The sequence below is a fragment of the Microtus pennsylvanicus genome, chromosome X, assembly GCF_037038515.1.
Source record: "Microtus pennsylvanicus isolate mMicPen1 chromosome X, mMicPen1.hap1, whole genome shotgun sequence".
NCBI classification, from domain to species: Eukaryota; Metazoa; Chordata; class Mammalia; order Rodentia; family Cricetidae; genus Microtus; species Microtus pennsylvanicus.
The window spans coordinates 91538084-91565670 of record NC_134601.1 but is presented as its reverse complement, the minus strand read 5'-3'; the positions used below and the strand labels follow the sequence as shown (position 1 = coordinate 91565670).

Genomic DNA, 27587 nt, shown 5'->3' with positions numbered 1-27587 from the left:
GTCCAGGTTTGGCCTCCTACGGGCAGCGTAGGATGGTCAAGTCAGATGACCTTGAATTTAGGATCCCTTTGTCTCCACCTTCTCAGTGTTGGGATTTCAAGGTTGAGCTACTGAGCTACGGTGCTGTGCGCGACCCACACTCTTATCAAGTGGGAAATAAAATATATCCTGAGCACTTGTTTGCCTAGGAGAAAACATGCACTGACAGTGGGATTTGTGGCCCTTTCTACCGCAACTTTCTATGGAGAGTTGCTTCCCTTCCCATGCTCATCCCGAAGGAGAAATTGTTGTGGTTTCACGCATATCTAAATGCTCTGTGAAGTACACGTTGGTAAGGCAACTCATGTTCCTGTGCATAAAATGGCCTCTTCCCCTGTTTTGCGGGTTTCCAGTTTGGAGTCATTTGTTTCTAGGCAGCACCTAGATGAGAAGCCTAGTTCTCGGAAGACTGCTGGAAGATGAAGCTGTGTGAGATGAAAGAAACAACGGAGTCCATCCGTATGTGTGATGGTGGGTACTTGCCTTTCAGGCTCTAAAGAAGACCCGGTAAGAAGCCTGTCAGTTAGCAGTGAAACAGCTAAACCTTCTCCCCCTTTGAACATGCATATTAGGGATCTCCTCTGTGTGGCACCAGAGCGGGCTTTGCAAAGTGCTCCCAGGTGCCCGAGTCAACAGTTGAGGGAGACAGTCACTTGTGAAACACAGATGTAGACGTAAACAAGCAAACAAACAGATAAATCCAGCCTCTTTGTTGCTAGTCCCAGTCTTAGAAAGTTGCTCATTTGAGAATACTGATAATTTGGTAATACCAAGCCAAGAGAGGAGAAGCGGAATTACCTCCAACACTGCCTTCCTTTTTCCCACTGTAGTAGACCCGCCTGACTCCTATATTGTCAGTTGCCAGGCTTCCCCAGTGTGTGGAGAAGATTTTAAGTTTGCCCTCCTTTTAATCAAGCAAACTCCCCCACCAGAGGTTGACATCCCCCCCTTTGCAGGGCCTCCAGGCCATTGTAGGCCTGATTGCTTTCCCCTTTAGACAAACAGGAAGTGGCCTACAGACTGAGTGTTGGAACTTTCTGACTTCTTGTGAAGCACAGAAAGCAAAGGTCAGAGATCACTTCCCAGAAAGAGAAAGGGAAGGGCATTTATCTCCCTCCCTCCCTCCCTCCCTCCCTCCCTCCCTCCCTCCCTCCCTCCCTCCCTCCCTCCCTCTGCTTCCCTCCCCCATCCCCATCCCCCTCTGCTCCCCCCTCTCCCCCCTCCCTCCCTCTCTTCTTTCCTTCATTCACACAGTTTTAGTAAGTAGTAGTGGCTGGTCTAGAACTCATTACACTCACTACGTAACCAAGGCTGACCTTGAACTTCTGATCCTCCTACTTCAAACTTTGCAAGTGTTAGGATTACAGGTTTGTGGTGTGCTGTCATGCTCAGAAAGAACCATGGGTTGGGATTTTTTTTTGAGTGTGTGTGTGTATGAGAGAGAGAGAGAGAGAGAGAGAGAGAGAGAGAGAGAGAGAGAGAGAGAGAGAGAGATGTTCTGGGGATTAAACCTATGGCTTTGTGCCTGCCAGGTTAGAGAGCTAAACCCCAGGTGCGCATCTATATGGTTTGGATGCATAAGATTTGCATCCAAGGTAGCACCTGGCATTTATTGTGGGCCAGCCTTGTGGGAAGGTCAGTGCTTCTGTGTTGTCTGTGTGACCTTAAGGTAGTCCTTTAACGTCACTCAGTTTGGTATTCTCCCATTGGTGAAGTGAGGATGATTGTGCTAGCTTCAGAGTTAATGGGCAAGTTGAATAATGTCAAATTGGAAAGCTCTCAACTGTTAGGTCTGTAGAAAGTCAAGCATATAGGATTCAAGTGCTCAGAAAAGTTTAAATCATGTTTTAATGGCCAATGTTGACAAAGGCAGCAGAGCATGTCAGATGAAAAACATTCAGCTCTCCATTAGGAATGGTTATGATATTTAAAAGGGTAAGCTTCAGTTATCAGAGAAAGTTCACTTTGGATCAGCTTATTCATAGTCCATTTGGGATCAATGAGGCATTGCTGTATAATCAGCTTTGAACTCTCTACTGCCTGGCCTAAGCCATGTGACCACAGGGCATGGAAACTGTTGGCTCTTTCAGGGGTAGTCCAATAGAGGATGTAATTAGTCGAGTAAATATGCTCTCTCGGATTTCCAGTGTAAAGGGTCTAGCTTGTGGTTGCTATAGAACTCCTTGTGTGTGCCTTTGTTTTTAAACCGGGGTCTTGTAAAACCCAAGAAGCTGCCTTGGAATTTAGCCTGTTTAGACCAGGCTGGCCTCAAACATCTGGTGGTCCTCCCACCTCTGTCCCCCAAGTACTGGAATTATTAACCCATCTTAAATTGATGTGGACAACTGATCTTAATCACAAAGAAATAGCAAAATTTACCATCTAGAACAAGGGCTTTTCTCTTGTAGGTCATTTGTACTCTCACTGACCTCTAGGCTGTGAACTCAGGTCTAGTTGGCAAAGTTAGGAGGTAGGGATGCAAGCTAGACCTTGTGTGAGTGTGCCCTGTATGGACTGGGTTTTAGGGAAGGTTTGAGTAATTCCTCCCTAAGCTCCACTGGGATTCACCCTTGCTATGAAGAGCCAAGCTTGCAAGATCTCGGAAGCCATAAAGACTCCTTTTAAGCAAGATCTTTTAGCTGTTGAGCATTCAGAAAGGGAAATTCTAAGGTTAGGGAGGTGAGATGGAGTTCTTCTTTTAGGGGATAACCGTCTGCTTTATAATAGTTTCCTATTTAAAATTGGCAAGTCAGTTATGAATTAGACACCCTCTATCATGTTTTCTGTTATTGCTCTATAAATATTTTCATGTACTCCCAACTTTCTTGCTTCCTTACCCTGCGTCTGATTTTATTTTTTTTTAAAGACAGATAAGGGCTTATACAGCCTAGTGCTGAGATTACCAGTATGTGCCACTACCTGCTTCAATGTTGGGGATTGAAGGAGTACAGAGACTTCATGGGTGGTATCTAAGCCTTCTGCCAACTGAGCTATATCCATTCCCAGCCCTCTCACTGGTGGCCCAGATAAGACAAATAACACCAGCACAAATGGTGGTAATTCCTTGCATTTGCCATACGTTTTATAGTTGTAAAGCCCACCCCCCTTTACTGTTCTTCATAAATCATTTGATATACACTAACTTTTCTCTGCTTAGCAGGTTAGGAATGATCTCTTCATAGGGAAATCAAGGCTCAAAGTGGGTAAGGAATTGGAAAGATGATCTAACCAGTCCTGGGGGTTGATTTCAAATGTGAGGAAGAAGATGAGTTTTGGACTCTGCAGGATACCATGTGGGAAAGAGAACACACATTGCTTCCTAAAGACTTGGACTTTCTCTCATGAAGCCAGGGTTCTGAGATTTGCAAGGAAAAATCACTTTTGAATAGTTGGTCCTTCCCCATTCTGGTAATTGCTAATCTCCCCTAATCTCTCTGAATAATTTGGATCAAAAATGGAGCTTAAAAAAATGAAGTTTAGAGAGAATTCTCGCATTTGAGGCTTTTGTGCTCTTGGCCACCTGTTCCATTGTTTTCTGTCTGCTTGGGGCCCCTTTGATTGGCTTCACAGGATACCCACCCTCTTGCTGGTGTCAGGCCTCTGCTTTCAAGGCAAATTATCCTTTCCATCTGGTTGAGCCATTAACTTGCTTGGCTTTGTTATGCAGAGTTGCTTACTAGCAAGTGAGAATTGCTTGGCCTTTGCTTCGACCTCACAGGTCAATGTAGCCTCTTGTATGTTAGTACGAATATGAACATTGATTTAGTTTTCTTTCCTTTTATTTATTTTTGTTTTGAGATAGAATTTAAGATACCTCAGACTGGCCTTGAACTCAGTATATAGCTAAGGGTGACCTTGATTTTCTCTCCTTAGTTTTCCAGGTTCTGGCGCATGCTAAGATGCCCAGGTTTTTTTTTTTTCCACTTTTTTTTTTGATTCACTAATTAGTTCTCAGAATCCTTTGTAGAGACAGATGTATACGTTAGTGAAAATGCATTTTAATATTTTTTTTGTGGATTCAATGGAAGGTTTAAAAACGGGGATCTTGGTGCCAGCAAAGTAGCCTGATCATGGACTACTTGCCTAACGTGTGTAGTCTTTGGTTGGAGCCAAACTGCTGAAGGCACGAAAAGGAGTGGGGGTTCTGGGTTTGGTGGCACATGCCAGTAGTCACAGCCTTAAGGAAACTGATGCAGGAGTATTGCTGTGTGTGAGGTCACCGTCTCCCTGGACTAAATAGCAAGCCATCCAGGACTACATACAAAGCAAAACAGAAATAATCCAACGAACCAACAAAAAATTGTGATGAGGATCTGAACTCACGACTGTAGTGGTCTAAGAACCGAAGTAGAGAGATGACTAGTAAGAGCAACTCTTCCTACAGTAGGAGCTGAGTGCTGTTTGGAGCGAGCTGGGCTTGCCGTCTTCTGACCTTGTGTTCGAGAAACTCAAGCTTGCCTGTGCAGTAGGTCTTGGCATATTTGTAGAAGTTCATGTTGGCTCTAGCTGGTATGAATTAAGACTGGGCATAAGGATTTTTGTCCAGTTCCCTATGGGATCCCAGTGTCGGGTTAAAACTTAAGGTAACTGTACCGCTAATGGGAACTTTTCTGAGAAAGGAGAGTCCTATGTTAGTGGACATACAGCATGAAAACAGTTGAGATGAGCGAAAATTCTATTCTGGACTCTTCATCCTTTGGTCTCTGGAGGTAGACGTGGCCCTGAGAGTTCAATTAGGAATTCTCTAAATTTGGTCAGGGACGTAGGTAATAGAAGTTGCAGCCTTCAGCCCCAAAATGCTGGAGGAAGGTTTGGGGTTCACAGGAAGTAAGGAGCCTCAAGGGAGATGAGTAGCTCTCTTTGGAGAGTGAGTTCACTGTCTGGGCATGCCGCAGACTGGGCCGGGGTGGGGGTGGGCCTAGCACAGGATGGGAGGTGAGTAATGCTGGGGCAAAGGCATTCAGTCAGTAGGAACATTCAGGCAGTTGGTGAGTAAGAGCCCAAGGACTTGGTGACTTCAGCCCTCAACTCCATATGGAAGTTCTGGCATGGTGCTCTTGGGAATTGAATGCTGTTTGTTCTCCACTTCCTGTTTTAACTGGATAGCCTTTATACCTGACTAGGGAGTGAGGCCACCCATAGATCAGCCTCCAGTAGCTCGCCATCCCTTCTGCTGCCCTGGATTCCAAGTGCTCGATTTCACAGTGTTGTCTGGGATTGTTTCCCCACTGCTTCATCTGTGTGGTACCCTGATTAGAGACTGGGCTTGTTTGCTTAGGGTCATGAGAGGATGGTTATGGGAAAAAATGAGGCTACCTTAGGCTTTCTTTTCTCTAAGCAGCTTCTAAGGCAGCTGCCTCCTCTCTCCTGCGCCCACTTCTCTTCTCACTTTGTTGAAACAGAAATCATTAGGTAGCCAGCCTAGCCTTGAAATCACTTTGTTCTTTCTCAGTCTTTTGAAGGCTAGCATTACAGGGCCGGGTTACCATGCCTGCTTCTGCCTCCCCCCCCCCTCCCTCCCGCCCAATAGTTGTAAAGAGCCATGGTGAGCGATCAGAATGTGGGCATGCCTGAATGATGGGTTTCTTCTCTTTAGTCCTATGAGAAAAATTCCCAGCCAGATGACAGTATCTTAGAGTAGTCACAGAAGAGAAGCTTGAAGGCAGTATTGACTACTGAATGTAAATGGTAAAAGCGAAACACACAAAACCTTCCAGCCAGTGGGCTAATGAACTGACCAGGCAGTTCTCAAAAAAGAGGCAAATGGCCAATACATATATCATGTGCATGGCTGTTCTGCCTGCATGTTTATCTGCGAATCACGTGTGTGCCTGGTGTTCATGAAGGTCAGAAGAGGGCATCAGATCCCCTGGAATTGGAGCTAATAGGTGGTTGTGAGCTGCCATGTAGGTGCTAGGAATTAAATCCAGGTCTTTGGAGAAACAGTCAGTGCTCTTAACTGCTGAGCCATCAAAATTAATTTTATTTCTTTTTGTTTAGTCTTGACCACACACATTTATTTGTTTGTTTGTATGGGGGACTGGTGGGAGGCATTCATACTTCTGTATGTGGAAGTCAGAGGACAGCTTGTCGGAGATCGTTCTCTTTTTCTACTTTGTGGGTCCTGGGAGTTGAACTAAGTTTGCCAGGCTTGTCAGTAGGCACCTCTTAGCTACGGAGCCATCTCTCTAGCCCACCAATACATTTTTGAAAAATGTTCACTATCCTTAGCCATCAAGGAAATGCAAATTTAAACCATTTAGAGATTCCACTTTACCCCAGTCAGAAGGGTTATTTTATATAAAAAAGTCAAATGACAGAAAGTAGTGGTGAGGTGTGGGAAAAGGGGAATCCTTCTTCATTGTTGGGAGTGTAAACTGGTACCGTCACTATGGAAATCAGTGTGGCGGTTTCTCATGAAGCTAAAATTAGAACTACCATATGACTAAGCAGTATTGCTCCTCCATATACTCAAGTAACTTACGTTCTACCACAGAGCTTCTTTTACATCCATCTAAGGAATTTTTCTTTATTCTTTGAGATTTTCGTACATTGGTACAATGTATATGTAGCATATCCATCCACCACTTCCCCGCTTGACATCCGTGAGGTCATGTGTTCAACAGCCATGCCGCGTCCAGATGCCAGCGTTTTCTAGCTCTCCTCCCCAGCCACCAGTTCTCCCATTCTTTTCACCCTGTTTTCATCAATGTTCCCTGAGACTTGACTTGGAGGAGATTGGTCATGATAACTCATCCATGGCCCAGCACTCAGTGATACTTGTTTTTGGCACTTTGACCAGTTAGGAGTCTCTGTATTAACTACTAACCACCGCACAGAAAACAGAAAAAAGGCTTCTCTGACCAGAGCTGAGAGCAATGCAAATGCAAATCTATAGGTATAAACATAAATATTCAGAATACAGTTTGACAGCATGAGCCTTTAGCAGAGCACGTAAGTAGGTTCCCCTCTAGGGCCTATGATCGACTCAGGCGTGGACTTTTGGCTAGGTAACAGTACCAAGCATGGAATCCTTCCTGTGGAGGAAGCCTCATCCAGTCAGGAAGCAGTTGGTTTACCCCTAGAACTGGCATGCCGCTGTTTTTATCAGCGGGCACATCGTGCCAACATGTCAGCGCATGACATATGGGAGTCGAGCACTGGGTAAGATCATATTTTTTTTTGTTTCTTCGTTTTTGGGTTTTCTTGAGATAAAGTTTCTCTACATAGTCTTGGCTATTCTGGAATTCACTCTGAAGGTCAGGATGGCTTCGAACTCGCAGAGATACTCCTACCTCTGCCTTCCAAGTGCTGAGATTAACGGTTTATACTAACACACACAGCACAAGACAATTGTTGAAGATCCATGTTTATTGCTATGCTGTCCATGATAGCCAGGAAAGAACCAGGCGAATGGAAAAAGTAAATGGCTATATAAACAGTGGAGTTTTATTCAGCTGGAAGAAAAAAATGAAACCATGGCATTTGCAGGGAAATGGGTGGGACTGGAAATCCAAATAAGCAAAAGTACTCTTATCACACATTTTCTCTCATGTGGATCCTGGGTTTTAAGTTAAACGTATATGTATGTGAGTGAGTGTGGGCATAGGGTACACAGCTGGAAAGGGGAAAAGAGAGATCTGAGCGGATGGGCAGAAGGGGGAAGCAAAAGGAGGATGATCGAATACTGGTAACATGAAAGCAGAAGGGAAGTTAGTTGGAGGGGGTTCAGCAGGAAGAGGACAGAGGTTAGGGGGTAAGGAGGAAGTCCGAAGTGAAGGGCAAAAACAGTGTGAATGAAAATGCTATAAGGAAATTCATCACTTTGTATGGTGATTAAAAACATAACTAACAAGATAGTGTTGTCGGCATGAGAGGCTGCTTGGCAGTTAGAGCACTTGCTGCTCTCTCAGAGGACTTGGATTCTCAGCACCCGCATTAGGCAGCTCACAACTGGCTGCACTTTCCAGTTGCAGGCTATGTAAGCCTATAGCCATGGGCACCTGCCTCCATGCACACGTTCCCACAGGCAGACCCATAGACCTCCGTATAATTAAAGTTAAATCTCTTTTAAAGTATTGTTAAGAAAAAAAAAACAGAAGCATATGTAGCAGAGACTGTATGTGGCCCAAAAAAACAGTTGTCAGACACCTATAGACTGTGTGCTTCGGATTATCAATTTAGTATGCATCCATTTTTTTTTCCTGAGAAAAGTTCTCCCTGTGTGGCTCAGGCTGGTGGCAAAGGGTCCTCCTACCTCAGCAGCTGGGACGGTTGGCTTATACATCGTGTTCAGTTTATGTCCACTTCCTAGAGATTCAAAAGTCCTCTATGGTCACTTGAGCCAGGTACACTGTAGGCGTTTTACTTCTGAATTAGGATTTGGCTGCTTGTTGCAAATTAAAAATCATGTTGGTTGCCAACTAACCAAACTCCTCTCTCCCCTTCTGGGGTACAATTGGAGGTCATAATTACCTAAGGTTAGAATTAAAATGGAATCTCTGGAGTAGGAAGTAAACCCTGTAGACAGTGTGTTCCCTCACGGCACCGTTCCTTTGTGCACATTTGCTTTGCGTTACAGGTGGCCCCAAATCTGGTAAGTATGTAACTGCTGTTGATAGGAATTAGAGAGCTCAGGAAACAAACGTGAAAGGCCACGCTGTATTCAGTGTGGGCTTCTAGGACTCCAGCCAGCATGTCCTGTTCCTTCTTCCGCACTCCATCCTTGGCTGTTGTCAGGGCCACACAGAATCCACCGCGTCTTTGTGAAAAGGGCGCCTTCTTTGTGATGTCGTGGGACCACTTTAAACATTAAGAATGCTGGATCCTTTCGGAGTTGTGGGGGTGATACCCTGATGTGGCTGTAGTAGGGGGCTACACTTCCTTTGTGGTCCTTTTGCTCATTGCACTGGGTTTAGCTGTTGTGCGGTTCTTTGGGTATGGTATATGCCTGTTTGAGCAGTTTTGCCATGCTATGTCTTTGGGAATCTTGTTGTGGAGAGAGCATGATTCCACTCCCCTCTAAATATCAGTGTGACAGGAGTTGACCCAAGTCTTCCTAGGAATGCCTTCTCTTCTTCTTGCTGCTCTATCTGCCTCGTCTAGACATACTTAGAACCATAGGTATTCACCTCGTCATGTGCTGCTAATCCTGAGAGACAAAAGCCACTGGAATTCCTGGCCAATGGTTCCACCCAGGGCACAAATGAATCAAGGCTTCTTAGTCTTATCCTGTTCCTCAAGTCTTGCACCTCTACCCCAGGGATGAAGTGGTTGCCAGGAATCTGCAAACATCCTTCTGCTCGCCAGGACTGACACCTACTTGTGAGTAGGGAGTGAGTGAGGATGATGTAAACGATCTTCTGGTGGCAGTGGAGATTATAGTGACCCTTCTTGAAGATCAGGGTATGGAGCCTGGTCAGCATTAAGGTGATTTGAGGGGAGGAAGAGTAGCAGCTGTAGATAAATGAGATAGGCCTATTTGTAGTTGAATTCTCAACCATTACGTATAGCTGTAAGTCCTTGGGTGTAATGCCTTAACTGTTGACACTCAGGTTTCCAGTTGTGCAAGTTCAAATTGATGGGGATACTTACTTCATTGGAATTTATGAGAAAAGTACATGACTATGTTAATAAGCTAGGTGCTTAATAATGTCACATCTCCCTAAATCTCTTATCATATTTCCCTCTAAATATGTAAGATAAAAGAATTTTAGAACTTCAGTTATGCACTGCCTCTAATTATTATTTTTTTAGTATTTATTTGTTTATTTATTTATTTAGTGTGTGTGTGTGTGTGATGGATACGCTCATGGCAAAAGAGGGTCTTTGATCCTCTGGAGCTGGAGTTACAGATGGTTGTGAGCCTCCTGAGGTGAGTACTGGGAACTGAACTCAGGTTCTCTGTGCAAGAGCAGTAAGTACTCTTAATCTCTGGGCCATCTCTCCAGGTCCTCTTTCTCTATGTTTAATGATGTCCCTTGGACTGCAGTAGCTCCCTTTGATTTTCTCTTCATAGATGGGGGAACTGATATGCGAACCAGTGACGATCAGGACTGATCTGTTTTGCAGTGGACACACCTCTCTCTGAGTCCGCTGCTGCAGCTTTTCGGGTGGAAGGGTGAACAGTTTGAGAATCTGTGGGTATTTGTCACTTTGTGAAGAGGAAGCCCAGATACGCAATTTAAAAAAGTCCTAGGCTGAGGGAGTGCCGGGGTGGAGGGGGGTGGAGGGGGGAAGAAGTACGTGAGATCCGAGGTAGAAAGGATAGTTCCGGTATGAGGAAGACAGAATGCTCAGAGGAGAGAATGATTAGAGGAACCCTTACTCAAAAGGGCAAAAATAGTTTGTGAAATCAGTGACGCCCTGCTCCTCGGAAGAGGTCAGGCAGCCTGGGCTGGGGCCCACGCCCAGGCCCTTTTGGTGTTGGTAGATTTCATTTCCTTTTTCTGTGTGTGTGTTGGGGGTGAATGGGTGAGGGTTGAGCATCTTGCCCTGGTTGCCCCTCTAGATCTGTCTGTAGGAAGATAGGCTCTCCATATGAACAGTTCTTATGTGATCTGTCGGTGTTAGGCTTATAATGCTAAGCTGGTATCTCAGCGAAGCAGCAGGAACAGCCTCCTCTCTGTCTTGTACATTAGCCCAATTTGTCAGGCCTTTTGCTTTAATATTTCTTTCTCTGCCTGCGACACACCTCTTTCCCACATCTGATGAATTGGTGTAGAAAACCAGGTTGGTGAGGTCTCTAATTTATTCTCTTCTGATAGATTCTGGGAAAGCCTACGAGATGGGGAAGGAGACTTTAACATTTAACTTGATGGCCTTTGGAAGGGTTTCATTTATCACATGTATCTCTGTGGCATTTGGAAGACATGAATTGTTTGTCTTTGTTCTGGATCCTCCATTTGGTCTCTGTGTGACAATACAAGTTCCCTTTTCTTTTTCATCTATTTCTTGTGATTGTTTTATCCTTTAGAATGTGTTAGCTCTTTAGAAATGTACTTAGATGTGTCAGTGAGATAAAGGCTCCTGCTGACAAGTCTTGTGACTTGAGTTTGATCCCCAGAACCCACATGGTGAAAGGAGAGAACTGATTCTCCAAGGTTGTCCTAGGGCCTCCACAGGCGTGCTGTGGCATATGCCTGCAGACAGACAGACAGACAGACAGGCAGGCAGGCAGACAGACAGACAGACAGACAGACACAACGCACAGTAACAAGTTACTATCTGCTTAGCTATTTCCCTTGTCTATAAATCTATCTCCCTCGTGTCTCTCCTCTGCCCCGATGGCCTGGATGCCCCTTCTTTGTGTTTTCTCAGCTGGTTTTGATTATTTCCACCTTTGCCCTTGCTATACGGAAGAACAGGTCCACATTCACTGATCTACATATTACCTCCAGCTAACAAAAATTTCTTTCAGAAAGAGGTAGTGGGGAGTACTTGTATTTCCAGAACCTGAGTCAGGGGAAGGGTGGTGAGTTCGAGTCCAGAACCCCCTATCTCATATGTGCATGCTCCCCTCGTTATTGTAGGAGTATGGGTCCTGTTTGAAATGTCTGAAGTGGGTTGAGAGGTAGCTTTGGTTAATTTTCTAAGTCCTGTTAGACTTACAGATTTAAAGACTTTGATTCAATTGCATGCCCTGTCCATGCACTGCCTCCAGGGACAGACCTGAGTAGGCCAGCCAGGAGATGAAGAAAAGAGAAATACACAGAGACACAGAAATAGGCAGGGTCAGTTTGTTTGGGCTCTCGGCTGGAGACACCATGGCACCCTGGAAGCCCAGTGTATTTACTGTGTAGATGTGAACCAAAAGGCGGAGTTAATGCATACCGCTGAACAAGGCTTAGGCAGGTTGTTACATATCAATAAACAAGGAGGCAGGATGTATGGCATGCAGCTGGCTCAAAGACTCTGGTTTAGCTAAGCTCATTAGGAGTTGTCTCTGTGGGAGAGCAGTGTTCAGGTCGTGAAGGCTGAGGGGCTGAGGGTGCTACGGTGAACAGTTTCTAAATACGCTGTCAACATGCACACTCAGAATCTCCATGGGGCTTGGTGCTCATGTCAACAACGTACGTGCGCTCAGGATTTCACTCAGTCAGGTTTCCTCTGCTCCCTAAAATTGCACAATATTGTATGTTGCTTAGGTCATTTAAAAAACCGTTGGTAATTTCTGGAGAGATCCTGCTGGGCTTGTTTTCTCTTCCTTTCTGAAGACACTAGATAAAAGTTAAGATAACGGGGAAGAACGTTCTTATATTTGGTTTCTTGTACATTCATTTCTGTTCTGGAGCATGGCTGGGGCGCTAAAAGTGTTGATATTGTTGATGGATAGGCTAAACAGTTGTTCCTGGTTTCAGTAAATTGGTAGGTCAGCTTATAAGTTTAGAGGCTACGGCTTTACCAACTCAAAAGAAAACAACAGCAACAGCAACAACACCCCCCAACAGTGTTTAGAAAGGTTATCTCAAGCTATGGATTGTCCAAAACTATTACGTTCGATGTCATATATTGTCTCACAGAGCTTCCTCCCTTCCTTTTTATTAGAGCTCACTAGGGCCTTTTCCAAAAGTAATCATAGCTCCACAGGCTCCTACTACACTCCGCTGGAAGCAGGTATTTTTGAGACTCTTCATTTTCTCAAGGCCTGTGTGATAAATGTTCCGTTTTGATGCAGCCAGAAGGTGAACTGAGCTGTTGCACTGAAGGTTGCTGTGCTCAGTGAGGCGGTACTGAAGGATGATAGCTGACTTCTGACTTTTGCCCTTGGATCAGTGAGGAGGCCCTCCCTAAACGTGGAATGTTCAGCCACATGCTTTACTGTATTTATAGGCTAGGAAGGGAAGACAGAGGGGAGCCAGGGAGTGAGCAGGTTAGAGAGAAGTGAAGACATCAGCAATGATGAGGCCGTGGGACTTCGCCATAACTTTCCATTTGTTTAGGAGCTGTTCTTACAAATTCAAAGTCTTTTTTTTTCCTCCTCAATTGGCTAATGCCATGCCAGGTCCATTAAGTTGTGCTGCCTTAGCAGAAATGCCAGAGCTAGTATTTAAGATTACTGTGGGATACTTGTGCGACACTTGGGAGCCTTTGGAAAATAGAATTGTACTGTCCTTTGTGTCTTCTGGTTCACTGATCAAAGAAGGACGCTGGCATGTCGTCTTCCAATCTTGGAATGTAAAAGAAGCTGGCAGCTTCCTTTTTCCCTCCCAGAAGGTTCATTTATTTTTTTCTCTGGAAACAATTTGGTCTATCACCTTTTATCTCGAGGTGCGTCTTGTCTCCTTCAGTATAGCAGGTGCTCTCAGGCTTATCTCGTCCCTCTTCCTGTCTCTGTGAAAATAGGAGATTTCCTTCAGATTATTGAGCCTGGGCAGGCAGAGAACTCTGGCTCCCTCTCCAGCCAACCAGATCCTCCTCCGCAGAGGGGAAGTGTGGTAATGACATTATCTTTCCCCAGGCAACCACGTGTTCTCTGAGAACAGGATGTGGGGAGGGCTGGGGCCCAGTCACAAGGTGTGGGGGATGGCTGGGTAAAGTGGCTGGCATGTAGCCATGAAGGTTGGTGCGGGCTTCCTTGGATTTGAGATTAATTAAAAGCCCCTCTATTCATTCACAAGTGTTCACTCATGTGTATACCCCACCCCTATCAAAGGCATGGCTCTATTCTTACCCCAAGAAGGACATACCAGTGAAACACCTGTGTCAGTGAGCGCCTCATCTTTGCCCAGCTCTCCAGTAAACGGGCCAGATCTGCTTACTGTACGGGCCCATTCTTAATTGATCCTGCCAAGGTGTTGTTGAGCGGCTTGGCCTTAGTAGGCATGGGGACTGCCTTTGCTGCTCTTTCTCAGGGTCCTCGTTCATTTCCTACCCTAAGATGGCTCCTTAGTACACTGAGGTAATTTGCATGTTCGGTTTCGCTTTAGGCCTCATCTTCTTCCCCCTGCCCCCACGGCTTCTGCTGGGTCCGACTGGAGATGTGCTGCTGAGGGTGGGGAAAAGAGGATGTAGCTAGCTTCCTGTGCAAAGGAGGGTGGGGCTGCCGCCTTCCTGCTTGTCTGCCCACCCAGCTGCCATTCACCCAGTGCTTAACTGCCTGAAGAGGTCAGCTTGGAATGACCAGAGGCCGAGGGAATCTGCCGGGCATATTGAAGTGGGGATTTGCTCACTGGTTCCTCTTTTCAGTGAGGCTAGATGGACCCTCTGAAAGCACCTTTGGAAGCCAACTAGTCTGACCCTTTATTTCAGGCAGGGAGATGGAGGATCCAGAGAGTACTATAAGGAATTTGTGGCAGAACCAGGATCAGTAGAGTTCTAGGAGGACCAGACTTGGAACTAACTCTTCATCCTCCCAAGATGTTAGTCGAGTGGGGTTCAAACCGGCCAAACTTCCTGGTGGACTGTGGTACCCTAACTTGTAATTGGAGGTTCCTCTGTTTCTTCTGTCCTGTCCTGCAGCTGCCTGGTTAGCTCAGGCGGTAAAGCATGAGACTCTTATTCTCAGGGTCATGGGTTCGAGCCCCATGTTTACACTGTATGTAACTGATCTTTTCCTGTCCTGCCAGCCTGAGATGCAAAAGGATCAGACATGCAGGAAAAGAGGTAACAAGCCATGAGGCATGTGGTAGCACAGAGATTAGTAGAAATGGGTGATTTTAAATATGAGCTAATTAGAAACTAACTACCTAAGCTATCGGCCGAGCTTCCAAAATTAATAATGTCTCGGTGTTGTGATTTGGGAGCTGGGCAGGACAGAAAAAGACTGATTACACTAAGCGACAGCTTATGGCTAGAGAACACTTGATTTCTTAAAGTAAATGATAACAGGCAAGCTTTTGACAGAAGTATCTTTGTAATTTTAATGAAGAGAGCTTGAGAATGGCAAATAACAGTTAGTAGCTGTAGAAACGCAGGCTCTAGGTTTATCTCTGAATTTGCACTAGATGCTTCTTTTCTTCTGAGAAATGTGCTAATTATGTAGCCCAAGGTGGTCTCGAACTCATGACAGTCTTTTACAGCATGATGCTGCTATTATAGTTTTCTCTGGAAAGCCTAACTAAACAAATTGCTTTTACCTCACTGAACCTCTGTTTCTCCCTTCCATGAAAAGTTGCATTACTGCCTTGCCTTTGATGTTTGTTCTTTGTCCCTTAGCTCTCAGAGCATCCAAGAAGGGGTGTTTGGTGTTTAAGATCTGCTCATTGCCTGAAAATTCCCCTGGGAATGATTATGTGTGGAATGTTTACAAGGCAGAGAATGCAGGAAGACTCTGACAGGGGCCTTAATTAGAGCATTTTGATCAATATGTTTTGGCTACTGAAGTATCTGTACCTCCCACTGTCTGGTTCTTAACTAGACGGAAGGAAGAAAGGTTGAAGACTCTGGACCATAGCTCAGAGGTTTGACACAATTTTCTGATCAGAATTTCAAAGTTTCCATTTCCCCTGCCTGGAGCACCTGATCTGTTAGGTCCTAACTTCACGGTCCCTGAATGAGGATTTCTGAGCCAGGAAACATTTTGCACCTAGAAGCCTGCTTGTACTGTGCTCTGATCTCACCAGCATCTGCGCCAGAGTGTGTTTCTTTAAACTCAGGTAGTAAGTATCTCTTGGCACTTTTTGAACTATAGATTCCCAAGACACTCCTCTCAAGAGTCTGCTCCAGTAATCCTGGCTTGGGGTTCTAGGCATCTAGGTTTTTGGCTAATGACAGAAATGATGTTGACGAGCAGTTAAAGGGCACCATCTCATTAGCACCAAACAACACGTTTGCTACATGGGCATCATTTTGCTCATTTTACAGGTGGGGAGAGTTAAGATCCCTTGGCTCATTGCTAGTGGAGCTAGATCTTGTATTGATGGTTTTAGAATATAAATCTATGTTCTTCTTGATACTGAGATACTACTTTAGTTTGTGGCTTTAGGTTGTGGTTGTTGTTGGTAGGAAGGAACAGGCATGATGATCACTCATACTTTACAAACAAGGATACTAGGATGTAGAGGGATACAGTGACTATGGAGAGACACTGCCATCCTTGGTCTTTTTGGGTATTATGTTCAGCCTTGAAGAGAGCCTTATACTAAGCCATCAGCCTAGACGTCTTCTGGTTAATTTTAATTGTCTGTGTTTCCCTTCAACCAGATAGTTTTCTGGCCAATTTGTCATTATGAGGCTTGTAATTAATTATCTTGGTGGCTTTTAATTTCGGATGGTCAGCCCAAGAATTCAAGATGGCTGGCCAAGTTCTGACCCAAGAAGCTAGAATGAGCAAGGGACTCTTCCAAAAAATTTCCTCAGGTGATTCTATTGAGTCATTTTTAAGCCTACTTTATGGTGGTTGGGATACCAGCTGAGATATTTAGGATATGTTGGTAAGTTGTATTGAGTGGTAAGGGTTAGTAATACAAGACAATACAGGATAAAAAAAAAACTCAGGCAGAATTCAGAATAAGCAAGGAAGGCAAGGCAGCCTTTGAAGAGGGTAAAGTATTATAAATGCTCTGCTGTATTCACTAATCCTTTATGACTCTGTTTCTTGGGGGAATTTCCTATCTCTCCTGAGAGAGAGAACATTAAAAAAAAATTCTGGGCCCGGCTGTGTGGTGCATGCCTGTAATCCCAGCCGCAGAGTTGTGAAGGGCAAGAAAATTAGGAGTTAAAGGTCAGCTCTGACTACATACCAGGTTAGAGGCCTGCTTAAGCCACAGGAGATCCAAATAGATTAATAAATAAACGAAGAAATACATGCAGAGATAAATGTGTCTCACTGTTGTATATGGCTTTGCATTATCTAAGTGACTTAGAAATTTCATTACATAGTAGAATTTGCACTCAAAGAGTTCTAGAAGGGTTCTTTTGAGGCCTCTGGTATTCAAACAGACTTTTGCTTTAACTCAACCCTACAGAGAGGATATTCATAATGATAATGGCACAAAGGAAGGGGAGTAAATAAGCCTCCTAATCTATTTATGATAGACTAGGTACTTTCTTATCTATTACTTAAGTTTAGTCTTTCAATAGCCCTGTAGTGAGGTTGAAATTAGTAAAACCAATGTACAGAAAATAATTTTTTGTTTTGGCAAAGCTGCGGATAGAGCTCTGGGTCTTGCATACTAGGCAACCACACTGCTACTGAGCTGCACCCCAACTCTGGAAGTGGGGGTTAGAAAAGGTAAAAGAGACCCTCAAACCTCTTTCCACTCCCTTCCCTTTTGCTCTTGATAGACCTGGGGCCATTATTCCCAGGAGCAAGCACTTTCGTATTGGTGGGTTCCCTTTCACCAGGTTTGGAAGTCTTCTCCCCACCAAAGTGGCTAGGAAGTCAACCTTAGCCTAGCCCTGGGCTTGAAAACAGTACTTTCTTATTAATTAATTTTTTTTCATTTATTTTGCATACCTACCAGAGTTTTCCTCCCATCTTTTCCTCCTGTCCCCCTCCAGCCTTCCATTTGCCCCCTCCCCGTCCACTCCTTCTCTGTCCCCAGTTAGAAAGGGGAAGGCCTCCCATGGGCACCAACAAAGCATGGCATATCAAATCAAGGCAGAACCAACTCCTCCCACTGCATTAGAGCTGGATAAGGCAACCCAGCATGGAGAAGAGGTTCCCAAAAGCCAGCTCAAGTGCCAGGGGCAGGTCCTGATCCCTCTGCTAGGAGCCCCACAAGCAGACTAAGCTACGCAACTGCCATACACATGCAGAAGGCCTATGTCAGTCCCATGTAGGCCCCCTGGGTATTGGTCTAGAGTCCATGCTCCCATGAGCTCAGATCAGCTGTCTCTGTGGGTCTCCTCCCTTGTCATGCCCTTGATGCCCTCTAGTTCTTAGAGTCCCTCCTCTCTCACTTCAACTGGACTCGGAGTTTGGCCCAGTGCTTGGCTGCGGATCTCTGCATCTGCTTCCATCAGTTACTGGATGAAGGTTCTATGATGACAATTAGGGTAGTCACCAATCTGATTACGGGGCAGGCCAGTTCAGACACCCTCTCCACTATTGCTAGAAGTCTTAGTTGGAGTCATCCTTGTGGATTCCTGGGAGTTTCCCTGGCACGAGGTTTCTGCCTAACCCTCTATTGAGACATCTCTTTCATTACTCTCCCCATCTGTCCCACTCCCATCAGGTTGGATGGAAAACAGTACTTTTTGACTAGGCCGATAAGCTTCCTCCAGGCCCTTCAATAGTTTATGGATCCTGGTTTTAGCAACTGTAACACCTAAAGACACAGGGCTTGGCTGGATTCTGCTGAGCAGTTGAAGGAACCTAAGCTTGGTTCAACTTTATTGTTTTTCTGAGACATGATGTTGAAGGTTGAGATGCTGTATCCCTAAGAAGAGGGGATAGAACCCTCTTCTGGTGCCCTGGGCAAAGCCGGCATCTTCAGGCAGCCAAAAATGGTCTGTCTCCAGTCTACAAACAACTTCCTGCAAAACTTGCTGGCGGGAGCCTGGGTCAAGTAGGAAGCTGACTGGAGAGAGTGAAGGCCAGCTGGGTGTGGTTCCAAATAACAGTTTCTCACATTTGGATGCGTGTGTTATTAATGATGGGCTTGCTTCCTTTTCATTTTGCCACTTTCAGAGTTGTATGGGGCTTGAGGGACCTGTTATTCTTTGCTACCTAGGTATGACCCCGTTTCTTTTATCCCCATTTCTTTCTGGTTTTGCCTCCAGAGAATTAGGAAAGATTTTGTCTCCCTAGAATTCATGCTAGTGCATTTCTCAGCATGGAAGTTAGATCTGCCCCCTGTTGAAAACCCAACTTCCAAATAGTGCCAGCTTTGGGTTCTTAGTGGAAGCAAACTGAAGCTGCCTCCTCCGCATAGTATCTCTAGATGCAAAGGGACATGTATGGAGGGGCTACTACTTAGGAGATTGAGGATGGCATGAGAGCTTATTAAATGTGCTGTGGGAACAAGAGCCATTCTTTTAAAATTCAATCTTATTATTTCTGGTGCTGGAGAGGGAACGCTGGTCTTCGTTAATCCTTGGCAAGCCTCTAGTGCTGAGCCACACTGCTAGCCTAAACAGGCAGATTTTAATCTCTCTTCTCACACTGCACGGGAGCTGTATGACACCGGGCCAGTGCCTCTCTTTCCCGTACCTCACTATTCATATTCAACTGTTGGCTTTGAGTCAAATGATCACCGAGGGACCTTTCAGGTTTTAGAGTTTGTTATTCCACACTGTTCATCGTTTTTTGCAGACTAAAGGGGAGAAGCTCTGAAGGGAGAAAGCAGGTGAATTTCTGGGGAATGGCCATGCTAAGGGCACCGTGGGCCACCCCGTGTGCCTGGAGGAAGATAAGAGCTGCAGTTGGCCATTGTTTGTTTCTAGGGCATGTCTCGACTGATGAGCTGCTTTTGATTAGTGAGACTGTAATTAGTTGCGCGCGCACACATACACACACAGACACACAAACACACACACACGCACATACACACACACACACACACACACACGTAGTTTCTTTCCTGACTTTCACATGAGAGGAGTAGCAGGGGAAAGGATTTGAGTCTGGAGCTGAGCAAAAGTCCGTGAAATTGAGGCTGCATTGAGGAAGATGACATCATCGTTTCTGATTTTTGTCATCTTAAGCCTTTGTGCTGAGCTCTTCCCCCACACTGATAAGGTGGTTGGTTGTGTTCTCGCTGCTGAAAAGGTTTAGTGCTCCAAACATGGTAACCGAAAGAGCAACCCTCCAGTCTCTAGTGTGCTCTTGTCTGTCAGTTGAAATGCTTCTTGGAATTTTTCGGAGGGCAGGGCTGAGCCAAAACAAATGAAAGAGACTCTTGTCTCCTCTGCCGTTTTGGAGCAGCTCGAGTGGTTGGAGAACGAATGTTGAGTCATGAAGGTATGGGTGTGGGTCAGTCGGGATTGGCGTGGTTCTCTTTTATAAAAACTACGGGCAGCAGACACAGGCATAGGGAAAGTGAAGCCCAGGCAGGTCTGGAAAGGTCTGGGAATAGGTCAAAAGAGAGGGAAGGGGTAATCGCACCAGGTACCATTTCCAAATCACTAGGGAGAAAGCAGAAAAAGTTGTTGCATAGTGAATGTGTGTGTGTGTTTGTGTGTCTGTGTGTTTGTGTTAGAGGAGGGGCATGGTGAAGGACTTTCCAGCTCCTGGGCTGCAGAGTCAAGGCAACTCTTGTTTTCTTCCTAGAGAAAAGAGGGGCTTGAACCTGTTCTGGGATCCTGAGGATCACGATAGACCAGGCCCTGCTGCTGGAAATGCTGGGGGAAGGTGAATCTGGTCACACTGATGACTGAGGAAGAGATTGGAGTTCTGGGGTTGCCCTAGTAAGGCTTGTACTTCCTCTGGCTCCTCTCCTCCCATCATAATTGTCTTTCTTACATTATCAGTCCCCTTGAAAGCCCAGAAAGAAAGGCCACTCCCTCAGAATTCAGAGATGGCAGGTCGTCGGTGAGGCTGTTGAGCCGCCCCAGAGAGACAAGGGAACCCTCCCTACCCAAGCAGTGTTTCCCAGATGTCCCCAGGCTTCCTATGCTGCAGTGTGTGGGCTTTGGCAAAATAGTTACCAAGGCAGTGTCTGAGGAGAGCGGTGAAATTGCCATGACTAGAGAGGTGGGTGGAGTTATGGAAGGAGCTCCAGGAATGTCCAGAAGACCCGCCTCCACCAACTGCTAACAGAGGACATTTGGCTTCAGTGATGTGAACTGAGCCTGTGGGTGATGGGGCTGGCATAGAGTTGGTATCCAATATGTGTCTGTCACCTGCCCCTATATACTTCAGTTTTTTTCACTTACGAACTGACAATATTTACACTCATCTTTCCAGCGAGTTAACGTGATTATTTCTCTCTCCTTCTCCCCCCTCCCTCGGGGGGGTCATCTATTTTATATAGTTAGGAACGCCCAACAGGTGGGGGCAGATTACGGCCAGACCACTTTGCCGTGCAGGAGTGCTGCTTCCATGGTTGATTCTGGCTCTAGGGAAAGGGAGGGTCGTTTATTTGAAGCTACTGGACACATCAAGAAAGCACCCCCAGCTACTGCTGCCCAGACAGAGTCAGCGTCTGGCCTGATTATGTTTCAGGCTAACCAACTTGGGTGTAGGAGTGATCCTGGTGAAGGCTTTCGATGGGAAACCACCAAGATGAGTTCATTTGCACAGAGGCTTCCTGTGGGAAGTATCTATGTTCGATTGTTCAGCCAGCTTCAATGGATTTATTGTTCTTGGGCTAGAGGTGGGAGGGCCAGTGGATGTGAGAGGATGACACACTCTTGAAATTCGTACCCATGGTGTTGTTGTTTTTTTTGTCTTGATCCTTAAACCCTTCTGTTCTCCATAGATGCAGTCTTCGACCTCAGCCTATGTCTGCATACTCAGGCCCTGCTTAGGCAAGGATTTCGCTGTGTAAACAGTTCTCTCTACTGCGAATTATGCTTTAAATTGCTACTTTACCCAGATCAGCTCCTTTATTCCCTGCCAGGGAAATTTTTGCTGGATTTGGAAGCTTCAATTTCAGGGTTTTCAGAAAATTTCGGAGTGTATTTATGTGTGCATGACCATAAGTGTGCAGAGGTCAGGGGACATCTTATGCTAGTGGGTGCTTTCCTCCCAACATACAAACGCATGGCTTGAACTTGGGCACCTTTAACCGCCGGCCACCTTTTTTTAAACCTTCCCAGACAAGATGCCGCCTCAGTGAAATAGAAGGGCCAATTCCAAAAGGAAGACAGTAGGTTCCTATGCCCAGAGGGCCGTATGTGACATGGGTCTGGACTGTCGCTTGTCTTATCTATGTACATCTTACATTATCAAAGAACAAATCAACCTTCCCCAGTACTCTTACCATCCGCATCACTTTTAGGCTCCATTTATTTTACTTAAATCCGCTTTCCTCACTTTTTTTTGTTTCAGTTTTTCTATTTTGAGTCTCACTCTAAAAATTAATCCTGTCCTTGGAGATCTATGGAAAAACCACCTTAACATGACTCTTAATTCACACAAAAGATTTTTCTGTTCTGCTTTTCAGGGACTTCCCTGTGTAGTAGCATTGCAGTTCTTTGGGAATTCAGTAATTGCCTCAAGGTCAGAGAATAGTTCTACAGTTCTCCTACACCCATAATTCTTTAAACACTGTGCTGCTTCTGTATTAGGTGAATTGAAATAAATTTCTAGGAAGTTCTTTAACCAGAAATCCTTCTATCCATGAATAACATTTGAAACAGGAAAGACCCATGAATGTGGACACAGTTGGCCCTCAACCAGCTGTGGGTTGAAAATATTTGGGGAAAAATTGTGTGTGTACTGAACATGTGCAGACTTTGTATGATTATTCCTGAAACAACAAAGAATAGTAGTTATTTACATAGCATCAACATTGTATTATAGCATTGGTTTATGTTGTCAGAAACTGAACCCAGGGCCTCTGTGTGCTAAGCTGTGGCAGTACCACTGAGCTACATTCCCAGCCCTTATATCTGGTATTATAAAACTATTTAGAGATGATTTAGAGAACCCAAGAGGATGTATTTAGGTTATATGCAAAGGTTACCACACTTGAACGTTTGTGGAGTTTGGTGTCCATGGCGGTCCTGTAAGCAGTCTTTTACAGATACTAAGCCAGCTTTTGTTTTCACTAAGCTCTAACTTAAGAGTTATCCTTTTAATTATAAATATAAGCAAAAAAAATTTAGTATTAGTGGTACCTATGATACTGTCATCAGTGGAAGTCTTTAGACATTTAGTTATTCCAGCTCTCCCAAAATATCATTTAGACTAAATTTAAATTTACAGTAGTGCAATAGCTATGTTGTATTCAGAAGACTTGTCACCCCTCCCCTGGGACTATTGACAAGGTATGCTGATTGGAGGAGCGGTGTCACTCCTTTAAATGATGTAGCCACAGATGAGCTGTCCTTGCTGTATTCACAAACTTCCCATTCATGCTTGGGCAAGGAAATCCAATTAAACTCAGTGGACTAAACAGAAAAAAGAAGCCATAAAAACAAGGAGAGGGCCTCTTTGAGAAGAAGTGCTAATGGAAGATGGAAGGGGATGAGAAATGTTTGGATCTGTCAAAAATAAAAATATTCTAAAAATAAATCACAGTAGTAATTATTAAGACCCAATACTCGATAATGCGAGGTAACTTAATATGGTATATAAGTACACGTTATTAAATTTGACATCTGTTTCAATATAAATTGTCTCCTTGTATTTATTTTATGCCTTTAGAAATATTCTGATATGTGTTCCATTGGCTTTGCTAGATTGGCAAGAATGGTATCTGACATAAAAAGGTCAAGAAATGCCCTCTTTTCTCTCTATGTGTACTGTGTTCAGGCTGCCTGTGCCTCCACCCCCGTACCATCCATGAAGCCTTGTGCATGCTGGATAACTGCTCTACCACTGAACTGCATCCTTACCCCTATATCCGTCTATTTTATAGCCTCTTATTTGATGGCTATTTATGTAACCAGCATTTTCTTGTGCCAACTTAGAATTACGGAGATGTAATTCTAGAGTGCTCACCATTACACCATAGAACCACACAAGATGTAATTCTAAATTACAAATAAATATTGAGATGCGAATAAACCAATGTATTAGAAAGGCCACTATCCCTTGCTCATATATTCCCTCCTCCTCTTTTCGACTGGATTTCTGCAGCTTTTTCTAGTGTTTGGCTGTGGATCTCTGCATCTGCTTCCATCAGTTACTAGATTAGATGAAGGTTCTATGATAACAGTTAGGGTAGTCACCAATCTGATTACAGGCAAAGGCCAGTTCAGGAACCCTTTTCACTATTCCTAGGAGTCTTAGCTGGGGTCATCCTTGTGGATTCCTGAAAATATCCCTAGCACCTGGTTTCTCCCTAATCCCATAATGGCTCTCTCTATCAAGATACCTCTTTTACTACTCTCCCACTCCAGCCCTCCCTCAGCAGGGCCATCTGGTTTCCTCACATTCCCATCCCCCATCTCCTCCCTTTTACCACCCCCAGGACCCCAGTTTACCCAGGAGATCTCATCTAATTCCCCTTTCCCAGGGCGATCCTTTTGTCCCTCTTAGTGTCTGTCTTCTTTGTTACCTTCTTGGTCCTGCCTCAACTCAACTGCCAGGGTTTGTTTACTCCCCGTGGGAGGCCTTACCCTTTCTGAGGAGTGAATTGGAGGTGGGCTGGGGGAGGTGAGGGGGCATGGGAGGAGGGGTGGGAGAGAGAATTGCGGTTGGATTGTAAAATGAAGCACGTATATGAAGAAAGGCCACTATCCTCATTCCTGTCTTAGTCACTGCTTTTTTTTTAAATTTTTGGTTTGCTTGGCGTGTGTGTGTGTGTGTTAGGTATATATGCATGCTTGTGTGGGTATGTGCATGTATAGAGGACAGAGGTAAATGTGAGGTGACTTGCTCTATCACTGTTTTATTTTATTTGAACGAAAAGGGCTCTCCTGCTGAAACTGGGGCTTATTGATTGACTAGGCTGATGAGCCATCGAGTTCCAGGAATCTGCCCCCCTCCACCCCTTGCAGTGCTGGGACTGGAGACACGCACCACTAATACCAGCTTTTATGTGGGTGCTGAGGATTGAACTCAAGTCCTCATAATTGCACAGCAAGAATTCTGCTCGCTGATCCATTTCCTCATCCCCATTGGATAGTTTGCTGTCACTTTTCATCCAGCACAAGGTGAATTGAGGTCGTATTTAGCATGGCAGCCCTTTTCCCTACAAATTCTAGCCCACTGGACCTTTTTCTCCATACTGTGTGAGGACTCATTACTATAGGAAGCCTAGGGTAACACCAAGTAAGGTGGCTAACCTCGCCTTACTCACAAGGCGCTTGATTTACTTGTTCCTACCTTCAGGGCCTTTCCTGTTTCATTGTCCGTCCTGAAATAGATTTCCTCCCTGAATCTCTGGTGAGATTTATTTACAAAGGTATTCCTTGGGTCTGGTATTTATCAGAATTCTTTAGCTGGCAAAATGGTGTCTGCTTCCAAGTTGGTGCTACCAACTTTTGTGCTTGGAAAAAGCCCAAAGTTACAAAGACTTTATCATACCTATTCCATGGGGATTTACATCTTTGGCAATTTTATATTTTGGTTTTTCCTCAATAATGTGAATTTTTTTATAATTTAAACAAGGGAGAAAACACAAAGCCTAACTAGCACTAGAATATTATTCCACTTATCTATCTATCTATCTATCTATCTATCTATCTATCTATCTATCTATCTATCTATCTATCTATCTATCAATCATCTATCCATCTTATGAAGCTGAACTTGTATAGTATATGAAATATTGTTTATAATTTATTACATGTGTATGTGTAACATGGAAGCACGTGGAGGTCAGAGGACAATCTCCAGAGTTGGTTCTATTCCTCCATGTGTGTCTGAAGCCTTCAGTTGAGATCATCAGGCTTGATGGCAAGCACCATCTTTAATAGCCTAAAAGCATGAGATTTTATAAAGTCTGGACACAGACCTGTATTCAGACTTCCACTTACTAGCATTATGTATATGCATCTGTGATATAATATAAGAATATGTTAATATTTTTTCATTTAAAATATTTTTGGATTAAAATATACTTAGATCATTCCACCCCTCCCTCTTTCCTCTTGTCTGGTAGTTTGGTCAGTGCCTGGTTCCCTCTCTTTGTGGTCGCACGTTTCTGTTGTCCACACTCACCTCTGCTGATGCCCCCGTCCTCTCCTGTGCCCGGAGAGAACAGTGAGACACAAATACAGGAACTGTTAGCAGACCGAGGCAGTATATAGAACAACACACTTCACTATTAGAATGATCCTTAATCATTGCTTTGATGTCTGTCTGCCCTTGTGCAGATGAAGGAAACTAAGGCCCCCCCCCAAAAGATAAGAACTATTCATGTTGGTAAATTGAGACCATTATGCTGCTAGCATTGGCACCCAGTTCTAAATTTGTTTTTAGTTTTCCAAACTTTCATGTATATAAAATCATGTTTGTGTGTGTGTGTATAAACTCATGTTTGTGTGTGGACACCTTGTATACATGCACACACACTTTGATTATATTCTTCATGTTGTCCTTTCTTATCCTCTTTACTTTCAATAGTTTATTTTTGTGCTCTACTGCATTTAATTAGGGTTTCTTGCATGAGCACATGTTGGAGGTTATTTACTTGAGCAAGTACAACTTGCCAGTGGCTGCACCAGAATGACCCCTCCCCCTGCAACAGCTAATTGCCTAGAGCTCCTGGGGGGGGGTGGAGTTGCCTTAGCTACTGCCCTATCCCTGTTGATGTGCCCAGTATTGTGCAGGTCTTGTGGAATGTGCTCAGTATTGCTGTGAGTTCATAGTTGCAGCTGCCATGCCGTATCTAAAAGACAGTGTTTACAACACTCCTCTCCAGCCTCCAGCACTTCGTACCATTTTCTATGATGTTCGCTAGGCTTTAATTTGGAGTGGGTAAATGCAGGGCCAAGCACTTAAAAACCATTTAGTCTCAGCACTTTGACCAGCTCTGAGTCTGTGTTAACTGAAAGCTATTGCAAAAAGAAACTTCTTTAAGGTTCAGAGTGAAGCTAGTCTATGGATACAAGCACATATTTAGAGGCCACTTTGACTACATGGCTATTAAGTAAATCAGTAGTAAGTAGTAGGTTCCTCACTAAGGCGTATGACCTCCCCAGTCATGGGCTTTTGAGCGGGTTTACAGTATTGAGCATGACTTCCCTCCTATGGAGTGGGTCTCAGAACCCACTTTCAAACAGAAAGTGATTGGTTACTTCCATGGCTCTATTTCAGTGGCTCTCAACCTTCTCAATGCTGCAACTCTTTAATACACTTCCTCATGTTGTAGTGACCCCCAAACAGAAAATTGATTTCATTGCTACCTCATTACTATAATTTTACTCCTGTTATGTATTGTAACATAAATGTTTGTGTTTCCTGATGGTCTTTGACCCCTGTGAAAGTGTTGTTGAACCCACCAAAGGGGTCATGACCCCTATAGGTTGAGAACCGCCACATCAGTGGCACCTTTTGCTTGCAAGGTTCCTATTGTAGCTTGGAAAGTCCACAGCAGAGAACCCAGTATTGTTTTTTAATTTTACCTTGTTTCTTCCACTATCTCCTAGTGCCATAGACAAGCCAGGCTGTAGACCAGAGGTAGGGAAGAGAATCCGGTGACCTGGAAATGGCTGGTGTAGGTAGGGAACACTTTTTGAAAGAAATATAAACAATATTTTCTTCCTCTTTGTAGCATACTGATTTACATTCGTGTTTGCCTCTTGGTGAAGCAGTGTCTCTGGCTGTGTTTTTATCTTCAGTAATGTGGTTGAGAATATGGTTAGGATATGACTTATGTCAATATTTTACCTTTCTCCACATCATTTTCTTATTTACTCAGCGTCTTGGCATTTGGATTTTTTTCCTTCAAAGTTGAACAGAGACATTTAAAGCCAAGGAACTAATTTGCTTTCTTTCATCTCATCTTAGATCAGTGTGCGTGTGACCACCATGGATGCAGAGCTGGAGTTTGCCATTCAGCCGAATACCACTGGCAAGCAGCTGTTTGACCAGGTAAGGGAGGCCT

General features: G+C 44.5%; 1 protein-coding gene across 1 annotated transcript in view; it reads left to right on the top strand.

Annotated features, from left to right (window-relative positions):
- The window catches only part of Msn (moesin), a 69313-nt gene that overhangs the window by 18870 nt on the left and 22856 nt on the right, over positions 1-27587 (top strand). Inside the window, exon 2 of the mRNA XM_075956655.1 lies at positions 27491-27574. Within this exon, the coding sequence (XP_075812770.1) occupies positions 27491-27574 (84 nt within the window). The remainder of the gene's footprint in view (positions 1-27490; positions 27575-27587) is intronic.